The sequence below is a fragment of the Rhipicephalus microplus genome, unplaced genomic scaffold, assembly GCF_043290135.1.
Source record: "Rhipicephalus microplus isolate Deutch F79 unplaced genomic scaffold, USDA_Rmic scaffold_28, whole genome shotgun sequence".
Classification (NCBI taxonomy): Eukaryota; Metazoa; Arthropoda; class Arachnida; order Ixodida; family Ixodidae; genus Rhipicephalus; species Rhipicephalus microplus.
The window spans coordinates 4,621,338-4,639,556 of record NW_027464601.1 but is presented as its reverse complement, the minus strand read 5'-3'; the positions used below and the strand labels follow the sequence as shown (position 1 = coordinate 4,639,556).

Here is an 18,219-nt window from a genome sequence, read left to right as displayed (position 1 = left end):
CTGGGAACCCGCTGAAATTCCACTTGATGATTCGATTTTGTAGCTTCTGAGAGCTCTTTTAGTATGGCGTATACTATACGCACATCAATGTGTATTGAAGAGGCATTTTCCACACATGCCAGTGCTGCCAGATAATTTGTAATTACCACCCATTTTCTTAGTGTCGTTGACAGTTTAATGAAGCTTATGGCTAGCAAAATCGCTACGAGCTCCGACGTTGTTGAAGAGGAGAGGTGGCCGAACCGACATGCATATTCTTCGTGCCATTCCGGAATTATGAATGCTGATGCCAATGCCTCTTTGGTGATGGAGCCATCAGTGTACACGTGAGTATATCCTTGGTACCTGTCAAACAGATGATGTGATGCCAACTACTATGCGGCAACGGTTGGCACTGTATGTTTTTTGGAAGTCCTTCTATTGACGTTAAATAGTTGGTAACTCAAGCAGCCATGAAGGGTAGTTTTGGTCCAGTGGCCAATGCATCGACACAGGAAGCCGGGAAATGTACTGTAAGTACACATGGTGTATTTTCGCTCCACCTCGGTTGACGATGTTAGATATGAGCATATGGGAAGGTTGTTGCGTGACTAGACGAAAGAGGTGCCAACATGTCTCCACATTTCTAATTACTATGAAGTTCGGTTCTCTTGCCTTTGCCAGTGTCAGAAAACTTGGTGTTGCCTGTGGAAGCCCCAGACATATGCGTAAGCTTCGTGCTTGTAACAGCTGAAGTCGGTGTAGCGATGTCTGAGAGGTGTTGTGGAGAACTGGCGCAGCGCAGAGTAGGCAATTTTCTGTCAAATTCGTGTTCGATGGACGTGGAATAAAGACGCTGATGTACCACCCCATGTTGTTCCCGCGATGCGACGAATAAAATTTATGGTGCGGTTCACTTGACTTTCTAGATCAGCATTATTCTGAATCTATCTGAGTTGGCTATTTAAGGTAACGCCAAGGAAGCGACGCTTTCGTGCGAATTCGATTCTCTGGCCATTCTTAGAAAGCTTCAAGTTTTTCACTGTTTTTCTCGTGAATGGCAGAACTACAGATTCAGCGTGAGAAATCTACATGCCTCGCTCTTTGAGGTAATCACTTATTGCATCTAGTCCTTGTTGAAGCCGATGTTCGATCACTTCCAGTGATTTGTGAGACGTCCATATACATTTGTCATCTGCATACATGGATATGTTCAAGGCTTCGGGCAGTACCTCTGGAAGACCTGCCATTGCAGCATTGAAAAGAAGCGGACTTAGAACGCTTCCTTGAAGTACACCACTGCTCATGTTGAAGTGATCGCTGTCTCCGTTATTAGTTGAAATGTACATTTGTCTGTTACGTATGAAGTTGGCGATCCATTGAAGGATATGACTGTGAATCCCTAGTGAGGTAAGCCCATGTAGCACAGAAAGGCGACACACAGAGTAGAACGCCTTCTTATTTTCTATGAACGCCGCAACAGTCATGTTTCCACAGCTCATCTGATGTTCTACAAATGTAACGATGTCAAAGACGCAGTCCATGGTGCATCGCCATCGTCTGAAGCTAGCAATCTGTTCTGGAAGTGAGTTGTTAGCTTTAATCTACCACTGTAGTCTTCTGTCAACCACTTTTTATTACTTTAGATACACAACTATTGAGGCTGACTGGTCGGAATGAACTAAGTGAAAGCGGTGATTTACGGGCTTCAGTAGTGGGACGATTCTCACGACCTTCCAACAGATTGGAACGAACGCCTTCGTCCACATTTCATTATATTAAGGTTGTGCGAATATTTGAATGCTTCGAATATTCGATCGAATAGTTGAGTATTCGAATTAGCTCGACTTGAATATAAATTATGGAATATTTTCGAAGTATTCGCAATGAGGAATAGCTTTATATTAATCTGCAGGTCACCGCTTGTAGAGATGGTTTCACTGCTTCATACAACTGTTAAACAGTGAAAACGCCTACTTAAAGAACGTTTTTTTTTTTGCCATGACGCCCACCTTCAAATTTAAAGGGGCGTTGCAACATTAACTGGACGTTGGCAGAAAACACTGCCGATCGGTAGTCGAGGCTACCGAAAACACGCCATAAATATTGTAGCGAAGCACGTGGCCTGTAATATACAATAATTTTTTAAAGCTTAAAACGGCTTTCTTTCCTCGAGAATTGACACTACAGGCTCAAAAATCACTTGTCACAGAAAAGAAGAAATATACGGCTCTGGTCCCAGCCAATGGCTGATTTGAACATGAGGCGCTTGTCGTTACCGGGGCCGCTGCTTGTTCACGAGTATGTGTGCGATCGCACTGAAAAGCCGCGTATTCGAAGAAACAAAAAGAGATGCTCAAGGTCATGAGCTGGGTGCGGAGTATTTTCTTTCGCCGTGCCATTCCTCCCTGCTTAGCTTCTAGCTATTTCGTCAAGACGAGAAGACAGAATCCCATTGCAACACGCGCCGATTTCGGAACTCTGCTCATGGTGGACTGATTCTAGAAACTTTGCTGCAGTAAATTTGTGAGACAACAAGCATGTTTACTGGTTCCATGGCTACATGAAAAAGTGTTGCAGGGCCCCTTTAAAGGAGCATGTAACCCTCAAATCAATTCATTTTATTAAGCTCATTTTGACAGTTTATGTAATACTAGTATAATAAACTTTAAAACATCACGTCTCTCACAGGTTATCACTCGCATTTTACCGAAACTACTACTGAAGGTTTGTTTTGACTTCCTTTGAACGAAAAAATAAATGGCATTTGCACAGAGCCCCAGTTTCAATTTAAAAAAATATTGTGCAGGTTAGTTTCGTCATAATAAATATTTCCTTTTTTATATGTATTAGAAACCATTCAAATTCGATTCAAAATTATTTGATCGAAATCACTATTCGCTTCGAATTCGCTTCAAACCAAAAATTCACTATTCGCACAGGCCTACACAATATATATATATATATATATATATATATATATATATATATATATATATATATATATATATATATATATATATTGTCACGGGGTCGTGACGTGGCCGAAGACAGGAGACTTCGTGTTGGGATTTAACTGTTTATTTGGGCGAACCTGTGCCCGGTAAACGGAAAGTCCAATTACAGCAGCAGTCTCGCACAGATAGCAGTCTTGGACTGATAGCGTCGAACGGAGCGTCGGCCTTCGATCAACAACTGACAAGCGGCGAAGCGCGTCGGCATTTATACTCTTGCCGTCGAATGTTCTAGCGTTATCGCTGGCGGCGGCGTAGGTTCCAGAACAATCTGTACCGTTCGCACAGTGGGCGTGTTCTTATCGAAATGATCTACTACAGTCCGGAACCTTCTCGAAAACTGCAGGCGCGGTTCGCGCTGAGAATGGTGTGGTGTTTTGGGGCGATAACAAAAACTTGGGAAATGGAACGTGGCATTGCCCCCCTCTGAAAAAAAAGGCATCGTCCCGATGCTTTAACTAAAGATGAAGGTACAATAATAATGCTAGAAAGTACAATGAATAAATTACGATACAACTATAATACAAAAAAACACTGTTTCAGTTTGTTAACGCGCATGAAACGGCTGGAGGCGCGCGACATGTACGACTCCAGGTCGCGATCGGCGTCGTTGAGAGTTCGTGATGCCGTCGGGGACAACCTCGTAATCAAGTGGGCCGAGACGTCGAACCACCCTGTACGGTCCGAAGTACCGTCGCAGAAGCTTTTCACTTAGTCCACGTCGGCGTATCGGCGTCCACACCCAAACACGTTCCCCGGGCTGGTATTCCACGAAGCGTCGTCGAAGGTTGTAACGGTGGCTGTCGGTCGTCTGTTGATTCTTCATACGGAGACGCGCAAGTTGTCGGGCTTCTTTGGCGCGTTGAAGCTACTCGCTCACATCGAGGTTTTCTTCGTCGGTGACGTTGGGTAACATGGCATCGAGCGTCGTTGCCGGGCTCCTTCCGTAGACCAATTTGTATGGAGATATCTGCGTCGTCTCCTGCACCGCCGTGTTGTATGCGAAGGTCACATACGGAAGAATGGCGTCCCACGTCTTGCGTTCGACATCGACGTACATTCACAGCATGTCGGCGATCGTCTTGTTAAGCCGCTCGGTGAGGCCGTTCGTCTGTGGGTGGTACGCTGTCGTCCGGCGGTGGTTTGTTTGGCTGTATGCCAAGATCGCTTGAGATAAGTCGGCAGTGAATGCCGTTCCTCTGTCGGTGATAAGGACCTCCGGGGCGCCGTGACGTAGGACGATATTTTCGACGAAGAACTTAGCTACCTCGGATGCACTGCCTTTTGGCAGGGCTTTTGTCTCGGCGTAGCGGGTGAGGTAGTCGATAGCTACCACGATCCACTTGTTTCCGAAAGTCGACGTCGGGAACGGCCCCAGTAGGTCCATACCAATCTGCTGGAAAGGTCGGCAAGGTGGATCAATTGGCTGCAGAAGTCCCGCTGGCCTTGTCGGCGGTGTCTTGCGTCGCTGACAGTCCCGGCATGTCCTCACATAACGAGTGACGTCGGTGGTAAGACGTGGCCAGTAGTACCTTTCTTGTATCCTCGCGAGCGTATGAGAAACACCGAGGTGCCCTGCCGTCGGATCGTCGTGCAGGGCCTGCAGGAGTTCTGGTCGCAGAGCTGAAGGCACCACAAGGAGGTACTTAGCTCGAAGCGTTGAAAAGTTTTTTTTGTAGAAGACCGTTTCGTAGAAAGAACGACGCAAGTGCGCGCTTGAATACCTTCGGGACTTCGGCGGTCCTGCCTTCGAGGTATTCTATTAGGGCCTTAAGTTCCAGGTCGGCCCGCTGTCGTTCAGCGAAGTCGTCGGTAGTTATCGTTCCCAAGAAGTACTCGTCATCCGGGTCATCGGGTAGCGGTTGGTCGACAGGCGCACGAGAGAGACAGTCGGCGTCAGAGTAATTTTCGCCGGACTTGTAAATGACAGTAATGTCATACTCTTGAAGTCTCAGGCTCCATCGTGCGAGGCAACCTGAAGGGTCCTTCAAAGTGGCTAGCCAACACAAGGCGTGGTGGTCGCTCACAACTTTGAAGGGCCTGCCGTAGAGGTAGGGGCGAAATTTCGACGTAGCCCAGATGATGGCGAGGCACTCGATCCTTTTCTGTTGTGGAATAATTTGCTTCTGCTTTGGATAGCGATCGGCTGGCGTAACTAATAACCCTTTCAAGTCCGTCAGCCCTTTGCACAAGAACGGCGCCAAGACCTACGCTGCTTGCGTCAGTATGTATTTCTGTCTCGGCGAATTCGTCGAAATGGGCAAGTAACGGAGGCGTCTGGAGGCGATGTTTAAGCTCCTGGAAAGCGTGTTCCTGTGGCGTTTTCCACTTGAACTTCACGTCGGCCTTGGTAAGGTTAGTGAGAGGATCGGCGATGCGGGCGAAGTTTTTCACGAACCGCCTATAATAGGCGCACAGGCCCGGAAATCGGCGCACGGCCTTCTTGTCAGTGGGCGGCGGGAAGTCGGCGATGGCGGCTGTTTTCCGTGGATCGGGACGAACTCCAGACTTGCTGAGAACGTGTCCCAGAAACAAGAGCTCCTCATACGCAAATCTGCAATTTTCTGGCTTCAGTGTGAGTCCGGACGTCTTGATGGCTTGAAGTACAGCTTCAAGGCACCGAAGATGCTCGTAGAAACTCGAAGAAAACACGACGACGTCGTCCAAGTACAAAAGGCAAGTTTGCCACTTCAATCCTGCCAGTACTGTATCCATAACGCGTTGAAAAGTTGCAGGCGCTGAGCAAAGGCCGAAGGGCATCACCTTAAACTCGAAGAGGCCGTCCGGTATTATAAACGCCGTCTTCTCTCGGTCTCTTTCGTCGACATTGATTTGCCAATAGCCAGTCTTGAGGTCCATTGATGAAAAGTACTTGGCGTTATGGAGCCGATCAAGTGCGTCGTCTATTCGTGGGAGAGGATACACGTCCTTTCTTGTGATTTTGTTCAGGCGGCGATAATCGATGCAGAAACGTAGGGTCCCATCCTTTTTCTTCACTAACACCACGGGGGATGCCCGTGGACTCTTGGATGGCTGGATAATGTCATCCCGCAGCATTTCATCAACTTGTCTGTTCATGGCCTCACGTTCTCGCGTCGAAACCCTGTAGGGACTCTCACGGAGTGGTCTGGCATTTTCTTCGGTTATGATGCGATGTTTCGTGATTGGGGTCTGCCGAATTTTCGATGACGACGAAAAGCAATCTTCGTATGGCAGGAGCAGGGCCTTGAGCTGTTCTTGCTTATCGTTCGGTAGTCTGGGATTGACGTCGAAAGCTATGGGAGGGGCTTGGTTCCTCTGAGCAGGTTCCGCAGAATCGGCGAGGGCGAAAGCACTGGTGGCTTCGACAATTTCTTCGATGTATGCGACCGTTGTTCCTTTGTTCACATGTTTGTACTCATTGCTGAAATTCGTGAGCATAACCATTGCTTTGCCTCCCCGCAGCTCTGCTATTCCTCTTGCGACGCAAATATTTCGGGTGACCAACAGATGCTGACTGCCTTCAATGACGCCTTCCAAGTCAGGTGATTTAGGAGCGCCGACTGAAATAATGACGCTTGAGCGAGGCGGAATGGTAACTTGTTCTTCCAGCACATTCAAGGCATGGTGTCCTGACGGCGTGCGCGGTGGTAGTGCTTCTTCTGTGGATAACGTTATCGACTTTGTTTTTAGGTTGATGACAGCACCATGGAGGCATAAGAAGTCCATGCCAAGGATGATATCTCTCGAGCAACACTGTAAGACTACGAAGTCTGTACGATAAATACGGCCGTTAATGGTGACTCTCGCTGTGCAGATTCCTGCAGGCGTTACAAGATGACCTCCGGCTGTGCGGATTTCAGGGCCTTTCCAAGCTGTCCTAACTTTCTTTAACTTCGCGGCGAACGACCCACTGATAACAGAATAGTCGGCTCCAGTATCGACGAGAGCGGTCACACTGTGGCCGTCAATAAGAACGTCGATGTCGCTAGTTCGCCGTCTCGCATTACAGTTAGGGCGTGGCGTCGGGTCACGGCTGCGTCGGCTTGATCCGCTGCTTCCATGTTGCGTCGTCAGGCCACCTCCGGTAAGTGAGCTTTCGCCGTCAGGGCTTTGCCTGGTTGGCATTGTGTTCGGAAAGCTCCGTCGCGGCGTCGTCGTCGTCGGAGGATCTTCGGTAGTTCGTCGCACAGCAACCGCACCTCCACCGGTTGCGGCCCTTAGTTTCCCGGATACGGGCTAGGAGACCGGCCCCGCGTTGGGCCGGAGTACTGCCGGGGGTGCGGTGACATGCGGCGGCTGGGCGACGGTGAACGGGAAGGACTTCGGGGTGTCTATTGAGTTCCTGTCAGGTAGTCGGCGATGTCACGTGGCCGTTCCCCTGGCTGCGGACGTGGTGCATCAACGGCGAAGCCACGCAGTCCCATCTGTCGGTACTGGCAACGGCGGTAAGTGTGCCCGGCCTCGCCGCAGTGGTAGCACAGTGGGCGGTGGTCAGGGGTGCGCCAAACGTCGGTTTTCCTCGGCGCACTGCGCTGGCCCGCTGGTGAACGGTAGGTCGTCGGTGGGGGTGGTGGCGGCGGTGGTGTCTGGCGACGGAAGTGCGACGGGGCGGCGTTTTGGCGTGGACGGGGAGAAGCGTTGTGGCGCACTGCAGCGGCGTAGCTCATAGTTTCTGGCTCGGGCAGCGGTGTTTGGGGAATTCGAAGTGATTGCCGAACTTCTTCTCGCACAATGTCAGCGATCGAATCTACTTGAGGGTGCGCCGAAGGCAACAGTTTGCGCAGCTCTTCCCGCACGATCGCTCGGATCGTTTCACGCAGGTTTTCGGAGTCACTGGTTTGAGCAGCAGCGCATTCTGGAGTCAGGCGACAATTATACTGTCTGGTGCGCATGTCAAGGGTTTTTTCGATGGTGGTCGCCTCGGATACAAATTCTTGGACGGTGTTCGGTTGATTCCTCATTAGTCCCGCGAAGAGCTTCTGTTTGACCCCTCGCATGAGGAAACGAACTTTCTTCTCCTCAGGCATGTCTGGGTCAGCGTGACGAAATAGGCGGGTCATCTGCTCTGTGAAAATTCCAACCTTCTCATTTGGTAGCTGAACCCGGGTCTCTAGTTGAGCAGCGACCCTTTCTTTGCGAGCGACGCTCGCGAAAGTTTGCAGAAATGCGCCGCAGAAGACATCCCACGTTCGGAGCGTGGACTCACGATGCTCTAGCCAGGTCCTTGCGGTGTCTTCCAGGTAGAAGTACACACGACGGAGCTTTTCGTCGTTGTTCCAGTGGTTGAGGGCGGCCACACGGTCGTATGTTTTTAGCCAGGACTCCGGGTCTTCGAACGATGACCCATGGAAAATTGGTGGTTCCCTGGGTTGATGCATGACCATCGTGGGCTGGGATGCGGCGGTTGTCATTGTCGCTGCAGTCGTGGTCATGGCCTTAGTCTTCCGCACCTTGTCTTCTACAATCCCGTACTCCGGTGGTAGCCCTTGCTGTCGGCGGCTTGTTCGCTGCTCCTGGTTGGCGTCGGTGTCTTCTCCGCGACGTGGGTTGGGTTCACGGCTTGACGGGGGCGTCCGGTACATGAACGAAGCAGCACCTCCACCAGATGTCACGGGGTCGTGACGTGGCCGAAGACAGGAGACTTCGTGTTGGGATTTACCGGTTTATTTGGGCGAACGTGTGCCCGGTAAACGGAAAGTCTAATTACAGCAGCAGTCTCGCACAGATAGCAGTCTCGGACTGATAGCGTTGAACGGAGCGTCGGCCTTCGATCAACAACTGACAAGCGGCGAAGCGCGTCGGCATTTATACTCTTGCCGTCGAAAGTTCTAGCGTTATCGCTGGCGGCGGCGTAGGTTCCAGAACAATCTGTACCGTTCGCACAGTGGGCGTGATCTTATCGAAATGATCTACTACAGTCCGGAACCTTCTCGAAAACTGCAGGCGCGGTTCGCGCTGACAATGGTGTGGTGTTTTGGGACGATAACAAAAACTTGGGAAATAGAACGTGGCAATATATATATATATATATATATATATATATATGCAGAACTGGCACGCCGTTGGGTCCGAGATTTTTCGGAACACTGTACGATACGTTGTCGCAACCAGTTGCCGTTCTTACGCGGATTAGTGATAGAGCAGTACGCAACTCTAGTAGAGAGTACGTGTTATCCAGTTAAGCATGTGATAAGGCGTATGCATCTTGGATTTGCTGTTCAAGAGAAGTAGGCAGTGCAGTAGTGTTGTGAACCGATTGCCCAGTTCCAGTCAGCATTGTGCAAAACTTATCAGATACATCACGTTCGGATAATTCAAGAGATATGGCCAATGGTCTGAATGGCTTTCGCTGGGATACTGGATGACTTAGATTGATTGATTGATTTGTGGGGTTTAACGTCCCAAAACCACCATTTGATTATGAGAGACGCCGTAGTGGAGGGCTCCGGAAATTTTGACCACCTGGGGTTCTTTAACGTGCACCCAAATCTGAGCACACGGGCCTACAACATTTCCGCCTCCATCGGAAATGCAGCCGCCACAGCCGACTGGATGACTTAGAGCAGTGAATGTTTGCAAGAATTTCGGAAGTGGGGTAAATGTGGTCAATTACTTGCAGAAATCATGCCATTTTTTCTGACCTAACTTTTGCATGTGTCGGTTAGATTGGATGTGAGTGGCCTGACTCTTCTTATAATCTTCAAACCTCGGATTGCGGCGATAGCGACGTTCTGCTCGCCTTCTAATAGCTCGTAGGCGCTCATAGTCTGCATCTGCACTGGGGTGGCCAGCTGGTACAGCTATAAACCTTGTCGCACGGGAGTAACTGCTTTTGATGCAGGAAATAAATGTATCCGATTTATTACCTCCCATCAAGTCACATCCAGTACGTTCACGAAATACTTTCCAGTCAGTTAGCTTTGAAATCAATGTGGTCACTTGCACTTGCATTCTTGGGTGTTTCATAACAACTGGGTAATGGTCACTCCCTCATGTTTCGAGGTCTGTACACCAGTTCATATCTTTTGCAATGTCAGGGCAAGCTATAGCCAAATCTAGACAGCTGGCATAATTATTACCTGGCCCCGCTGCGGTGGTCTAGTCGATAAGGTACTCGGCTGCTGACTCACAGGTCGCGGGTTCACATCCCGGCTGCAGCGGCTGCATTTCCAATGGAGGCCGAAATGTTGTAGGCGCGTGTGCTCAGATTTGGGCGAACGTTAAAGAACGCCAGGTGGACGAAATTTCCGGAGCCCTCCACTACGGCGTATCTCATAATCATATGGTGGTTTTGGGACGTTAAACTCCACATATCAATCGTCAATGAAATAATTATTACCTCTTAAAAACGTTACTGATCCATCATTCAGTACAATAAAACCACATCATTTATTGCTTTCACAAGTGTTCTCCCACGTGAATCGGTATGAGTACTGCTCCGCGTGGTATTGTGCGCATTAAAATCTCCACCGATAAGGTCAGGTCCTTGGGCTTTAGCCAATAATTGAACCAGAGATAATTCGGAGATGCGTGTCGATGGTTGCAAATAAACACAAATTACGGTGATGGTAAGTTTCTGGAATTGAATTTCGCACCCTTCAATTTTCACACGTCCGAGTCCGACGAGTATAAAACGAAAGAAGGTAAGTCGCGTCATATGCATAACAGTGCCCTACTCAAGCCTGGATTTCTTCTTGATGCACATGTGACATATTTAGAAATCCTAAAGTCAGGGCCAACGTTGGTTTCATTTAGACACAGAACGGGTAAGCTATAATGAGCAACCAGCTTCCTAAAGTCTGTGCTCTTGGACCTAAAGTCATTGACATTCCACTGAAACACTGCGGTGTTGCGGAAACAGTTGTTCATTTGGAGAGCCATTTTGCTATACAACATTTTTTGTTGTTCTGCTAGAGACTCTAATGAAATGACTGCGCTCTCCTCTGGAAGGTCAATGGCCCGTCGAAATACACGCAGGATTGCCTTCAAAGCAAAGAAGAGCATCGAAATGACCATAATCACATAATTTGTTCTCGGTGCACGTTGCCCTTGTGCCTTTGGCTTTTGCGAGGTGAAAGGTATAGACGGTTGGTTATCCTGAGTTGCTAACGATTTCGGTGTTCTGCTGTCACTCGCCTGCCTTTGAAAGCTTGGTGATCATCCTCTGCTGTCCACTTTGGCTGTACTTTTGTTTTTCTGAGCTGAAGATCGCTTGGCTACCATCGCATACGATAGTGGTTATGTATTCCTTCGTGATTTTGAATTCACAGGGAGTGGATGTACAGTTTCAGAATTTGAACAAGGCGATCCCTTTTTTGGAGCTCTTTCAAGCAAAATTTCTTGTCGCTTTAGTCGAGTAGCTGCCTGGTGTTTCGGACAACCAGCATATGACGCTACGTGGTCTCAATTGCAATTGGTGCATTTGGGATGATTCCTCGATGTACATTCTTTGTAATCTTGTGCTCCTGCACAGAATTTGCAGCGAAGTTGTCCATTGCACGATTTGGCAACATGTCCATATTGTTGACAGTTGTAACGTCGTGTAGCGGGCTGTAGGTACTCTTCCACCGGACGACTTCTGCAACCTTGGGGAATACGAGGAGGCAGTGGCTTGTCGGGAGAGAACTCAAGAATTACACTGTCGAGTAAATGTGGCTCTGCGGAACCATCTTCACGACGGAGCCATTTAGTCTGTCTCCTGACTGAGATTATACCGCTGTCTCCTAAATATTCAAGCAGTTGATATTCACTGTATTGCACTGGTACTTGTCTAATCTTTCCTAGGTTCCTCACATACGACTGCGATATATACGGTGCCCCTTCAAGACGAGCAACATGTGTTAACTCTAGAAGTCTGGAGGATGCAGTAACTGTAGAGATACTTGCAGAGAAGTTGCCATCTCTGTTCACACGGAACGACTTCACTTTCTCATTAGCGGCCGATACTACTTCACTGGCCAGTTTGTTCGGATTGACTTTCCAGAACGAGGCGCTAGGGTCTGTCGGCTTGAAAATTACGGGTGTCTCCGCTGGTTGGGCTTTCTTGTACGTGACTGTTGTGAAAGGCCTGTCTTCTGTTTCGATGTCAAAGTTAATTTCCGCGGAGTCGATGATCGTTGCATCGCTGTAATTTTCTTGATTATCAGTTGGCGCCTTTTTCGGTGTAACGCACTTATAATTGGCGTTAGAAGTCGTCGAGGGGCCGTCACAGTTCTCCTCGGTCGCGCGAAACACAGGTTATCTTGCTGTTAGAACGCGCTGATCAGATTCATCGTCATCTGATGGGCGCCGAGAAGAGTGGCCGCCACCAGTAGCCGAAGCTTTTGAACGCCGTAGCAGCCTAACATAAGGCTTTGGCGCCTTGGAGATGTGGCGCCTGGTGCACCGCAAAAGTGCTGGCCGAATCTTGTAAGTGAGATGCAGAAGATGAGTATAAAAACTTAAAAAATTGGCGAAAAAACAGCATCGCTAGGAAGTTCACGCCCAGTGATTCCTGCAACTGCTATAATAGAATGGTGTTTTATATTATCTACGCCACATGCAGAAATATTTTTTTTAATTTGTGCAACAATTCGTATATTTCAGAACTGGATATGGGAAACATTGAAGTAGAGGATGAAATGTTGCTAGTTACATGTGTATGAGTGTTCAGCTTCTTGAACCTTTTTTGAACCTTTTGAACTTCATTGAACATATTAGCAGGTGGCGAACTTGCGCATGATTCACCTTCTCTCACAAGCTTTGAAATCTCTGTCACAGAATTCTAATTTGTGCTTTCTACTAAGTGTTAAAAAATCAAAATCTTATCTGGAGACAATATTTCGTATTTCATTGTTGTATTATTGATTGTTTGGTTATGTCTGGACAAATAAGGCGTGAGGAAAATAAAGATAGGTAAGTGATCACTAAGTCGGCTGTCAGTACACCTGCGTCGCACTCATGTGGCTGATAGCTTGTACAACATAAGTCGAGTAGTATTTCAGATATGTCTGTATTTCTTGCTGGCATGTTATTTACATTTCTATACCAAGAAGAACAGAAAACTTCAATGAGGTTTTGCGTGTTTGATGTTGCCAATATTTCGATGCTAAAGTCACCACGGAAAATCGCAGGAAGTCCAGATTAACAACAATATTCCAGAACACTTCCAAGATAATTAAGAAACACATGAACAGAACTTCAAGGTAGTGTATGCATCAAGACAATAATTGTGCCCATGCACTTGATCATTAAACATTCATAGTCAAGATCAATGTGAGAATATTCCAAAACATTTTTATATTGGAAGTTTTTAATACAAATCCCCAGCCCACATCTCCTTCTGTTCTTTCGTGATATTTGAATACACTGGTATTCAGCGAATTGTACATCAGCGTTATCTCAAAAACCAGGTTTCGGTGAAAGCTAAATTGTCAAAATTATGTTCGAGAGCATCAAAAAAAAAAGGCGCACAAATTTTTTGATTTTATACTTCATGCATTCAAATTTAGCAAGGACAGGTGTTTGATGTTTTGTGTGGCTTTTATATGCCGAAGAGAAAATTTATCATAGCAGTTTTTCGACTGTGTTAAAGAAGCAATGAATCAGGTCGGCCAGAAAAAAAAAGAAAATTTTGTGAGTTATCGCAGCCACCCGACATTTTGATCTTTTCAAACACACGTGCCTTGTATGTATTCTTCACAATGCAACATAAGATATAGCAGTATTAATGCGTGGTCAAACGTTCATTGCCAGCGGGCGTCAGAATATGTGACTATCATAAAGGCTCCGTGGTTGATAGCCGGTAACCCACTACAAGAAGCACACACGCTACTGCACCTATTCCCTTTTAGGAGTTGAACCCGATAGCGACATCCGTTCGTAGTGCGTGCTTCAAACACTTACCATAGAGTAATATGTTACTTTATGTACTTAGTGCATGAAACCATTTCGAATGAGCTACGCACCCACTATTTATACGCGGCCTTAAGACAGAACAGGCGCGGTAGCGTGCGTGCCTCTTGTAGGGGGGTACCAGCTTTCAACCATAGATTCATTACAATAATAATATATTCTGACACTTGTTGATAATGGACGCTTGACCACCATAATTACTGCTATATTTTATGTTACACATTGAGGAATATATACAGGACGCATGTGTTAGTGAAGCACGAAAGCTACTTTCACTGCATTTCACTGCAGCTACCAGGAAGATTCCCTCTGCTTTGTAGCTGTTGACGACATCAATGCGTATAGCCTAGCTGACACACTGAAAAAAGAAGCTGCTGAATCTAGGCCTTCCCTTGAACACAATGAGAAGCCAAGGGTATGATGGAGCAGTGACGATGAGTGGGGCATTGAACGATGTGCAGGCGCTCATCCGGAATGACTTCCTATGGCTTTGTACACATCACAATGCTTGTCACACTTCCTTAACCCTTTTTAGAGTGACGCCTCAGTTGTACAAGTCATTCGTCAGGCACTTGCTACAATTATTGAAGTGTGCACTTTTTTTCGGGTGTCAACCGAAAGGACAGCAGTTTTGAAAAAAAAATCATCTAGAAGCATTTACAAAGTCATTCGGCCGGCTGCGCTGATATTGTGAAACAAGGTCGGTAGAACGTCACGATTCAGTTGCACTCGTTGGAAAAGTGCGTTCCGAGATCGTTTGCTCACTTGAAGAGTTCGTGGGCACCTTCTCTGACAGAGCAACAGTGTCCACCACTTATTGCCTCCATCAGCGAATCTGTTCGCCCAACCTTCTTATATGCCTCCCTATCAGTGAGATGTTCCTAGGCCCCATACACTTCTCTGTGAATCTGCATGCCCATCTATTGACATCTACTGACATTGCATTAGAGCAGGTTGTCGTGATGCTGACTAAGCTGGAAGATATGAGAACTAGCGCAGAGGCAGAATTCTACAAAATATTTTTGTACGTAAAGACACAGCGGCGGATTTCGGAGTGAAGTGCGAAATTCCACGGGTGGTAGGAACTGAGAGATACCGGGCAAAATATACAATTGTAGTTCAGCGGAACAGTACTACAGAAAAGCCTTGTTCATTCGGTACATTGATGACTTGAATGCCCCCCTCAAATGTCGCTTTACAAGCCACCTCAAAACACAACAAATTTTGCCATTTGCGTTACCAAAGCGCGTCTCTGAAGTCAAATTTGAATCTGTGCTGCAGTTTTTTTTCCGAAATTTCTCCGGCTCTATTTTACTCAATAATGAAATGATATAAAAAAAGAACGAGATTACTTTTTTTTGTGTAGCACTACTACGGATCGAATGGCACTCACTGCGTCAAATGATATTTAAACCTAATGAAATCAACACCTCCCGTGTGACAGGGGTATAAGTCTTCCTATCTTTTGCTTATGGTGAATAATTTTTCTTTCACCTCTATATTTCTTTATGTCTTTCTTTTTTGTTTCCCTTTCCATCTGAATGTTCTCTCGGCTGTACGAGTTACGCAACTGAAATCGTGTACGAGTTACTGAATACTAATGTACGCTGCGCCTGAGAAACTCGTTCAGCTTGAGAGCACGTGCCTGGCGCACGTACTCGGGGAGCGGCGGAGACAATGAAAATAACAGTGAGCGCCAGCATGATGGTGATCATTTCTGGTCTGCATCGTGGGTCGGACAAATAAATGATGGGTGTAAGTGCAAAAGCCCATTTTCTCAACAGTGTAACGAATTGGAATGGGTACTACACGAAATTACCTTTTAGTTTATAGCACGAAATCGAAAACTTTGATAGTTGTTCAGCGCATTGGTAGTGTCGAGCATCGGGTGCTGTGGTAGTGTGTCTACGGCTCTCGGGTGCTTACACCTGAGAAGAGTAGAAACCTTGGCTCGGCAGTACGTTCACAGGCTCGGAGTTTTTTTTTTTTTTTTTTTTTTTTGCGGATGCCTCTGGTTCACACCACAGGGATTCCTATATGGCCATGGTCGTCCACCAGAGCACCGCACTAACTGAACTAGATTTTTATGCAGATTACGTCACGCACGTGATGGAGTTAGCCATCGCACATGGTCCCACCGACAAGGACTCGAGAGTATCACCGACTCAAGGGGTGCCTGCCAGAATGTTGAACAGAGCTACGTTCTCAACTTGGCCTACAAAATTCTGCCAAACAGCGGCTACCAAACAGCCTCCGCGTGCCGAAGTATCTGATGGCCTACGGCTCACACAGGTCTAGACGGCAATGAGGTGGCGGATTTCAGTGCACGCACGCTAACTCTGCGGGAACTCTCCTAATTTCTTACCGATCCGGACTTGGAACTCAATCCTGCCTACACCTTTGAGGAGATCTTTCAATATTACCAATCTGGCCACTCCTTCTATCCAAAGCCTTCTAAGGGCCTCACATAGGCGAGGGAGTGATTCCTTCTTCGCCTCTACAACAAAATGATACTGTGCGTGGCAATCCTGGAGCACTGCGACCCCGCTTTATTGTAAAAACTGCTGTGGCACTTCCTACATGGGGTGGGTCTGCAAAAAACCTCCAAACCATGCCTTTTTTACAACTCTTCCTAGAAAAGTGGGAGGTGGCGTTGCTTGACTGCATGGATGTGATGGCCCAACAGGCCTTGTGTGAGCATGCCCGGGCCTCAGCTGATGCGAATTGACTCCCCTAATTGAGAGCCAAAGCGTCAGTACTCCATTCTGTAAATAAATGTTTTCATCATCAACAACCACTCAAAGCTTGACGTTTCCAGCTGAAATGCTACAGCTACATATACTGTGGGTGGCAGAGAACGATAAGAAACACAATATACTGAAAATTTCCGGAGTTCTCCACAAAGGCGTGCCTCATTATTTGTTTCTTGGTTTTTGCAAATGTTACGGAGAAAATAGGGTGATTATTATGCATCAATGTTAAACTTACCAAATAGAGAGTACATCCGAATGCAAGGTGAGATAATCTCAATTGAAAATTATGTACAATTACTCTGTATCTTGAATAGAACATTGTGCACCGGAGATGCATAGACTATTAAAAGGTGTTTCAAGAGTTCATGATAAAGCCATAAAGTTTAAGGAAGCTTCTAGCTGCTTCAACGTTGTACAAACGTGTGCTTTGAACCAAAATCCCAATATTCTTGCTGCCCATGTGAGTAAACAAGCAGTCCTTTATTTTCTGAAGCCGCAAAATAAATACCATTAATTTAAAAACACAGTGGATCTTTGTACTTACGCCGCAAAGTGTTCCATCTGGATCATATCTTATCATAATGCTGTCAGAATATTCGTCATATTTTAACATACATGGAAAACGACAGGGAGTGACAATGGAGGTCTGAAAAACACAAGAAAAGTGAGCGGTGTTTTTGTAAAGGTTGTTTTATTTAAAACAAAATGTGTGCTTGTAGGCACTTTGTTCACTCTATTGGAGTGAACCCTCGACAGTCAAACCAAAAAAGGTATGAAGAGATTACGAACGGTAATAGGACATAAAAAACGAAGCGCTAAGTATTTGTGTGTGTCTTCTTTCTTTCCTCGTTTTTATCGCGCCATTACCATTGTTAACCATGGAGTAGCAACCTGCCCAGATGTCCACTTTGGTTTGAAGGTACATCATTTGTAGTCTTTCAGTGCAGTGCAGTGCGGTGTAAAACAATGATGCATTTCAAACATTTGAGCACATTGCAGAAGGCTAAACTGCTGGAATGGAGCAAAAAAAATAGTGAATACTTCGGAAAGTGTTTTTAAAACCAGCTCGATCAATAAACTGTGAGAAGACATATAGCATAAAAACACAATGCGCAAAAAAGTAACAGGTCACAAAACGAAAACACGATCAGCATAATCAAAAGATGCATGCCTTAGCATACGAGGCTTGCTTTAGAAATAAAAAAGCGATAATAGATGGCATAACTTATAAATGAGGCAATAAATTAGATGCAACAAAAAATCTGAATCAAAATTCTTAAAAATAAACTTGTGAAGTCCGGTATTCAATAAATGAATTTTAGTATTTATAAGTAGTGCGAAATGGTTTCAATTTTTGCTTACTTGGGAGACGAATCGTTTTGAAGAAGCGACAGCGTCTCTAAGCAGAATGTTTACTTTTTCGTGATGGCCGATTCCAGATGCAATCTATGGAGGTTGCAAAAGACATAAAGGTTACTAGTATGATATCTGGCCACACATTTGGTGGAAGAGACCAAGAAGACATGGTTTTGCGGTATATTAGCGACGGAAGGTGTAGGATAGCTTTCATGTTTCTACCACTGACTGTTCGTCGTTGG

General features: G+C 46.4%; 1 protein-coding gene across 4 annotated transcripts in view; it reads right to left on the bottom strand.

Annotated features, from left to right (window-relative positions):
* Positions 1 to 18,219, bottom strand: part of LOC142786711 (uncharacterized) — a 60,813-nt gene that overhangs the window by 15,875 nt on the left and 26,719 nt on the right. The window contains exons 3-5 of one of the 4 annotated variants that reach the window (XM_075884348.1): positions 17,984 to 18,067; positions 17,166 to 17,267; positions 16,389 to 16,633 (exon numbers count right to left, since the gene is read on the bottom strand). In XM_075884348.1, the coding sequence (XP_075740463.1) occupies positions 16,445 to 16,633; positions 17,166 to 17,267; positions 17,984 to 18,067 (375 nt within the window). In that variant the 3' untranslated portion in view covers positions 16,389 to 16,444. Of the gene's footprint in view, positions 1 to 16,388; positions 16,634 to 17,165; positions 17,268 to 17,983; positions 18,068 to 18,219 lie in introns of those variants that run through there. The other 3 variants (XM_075884346.1, XM_075884349.1, XM_075884347.1) reach the window with 3 other exon arrangements.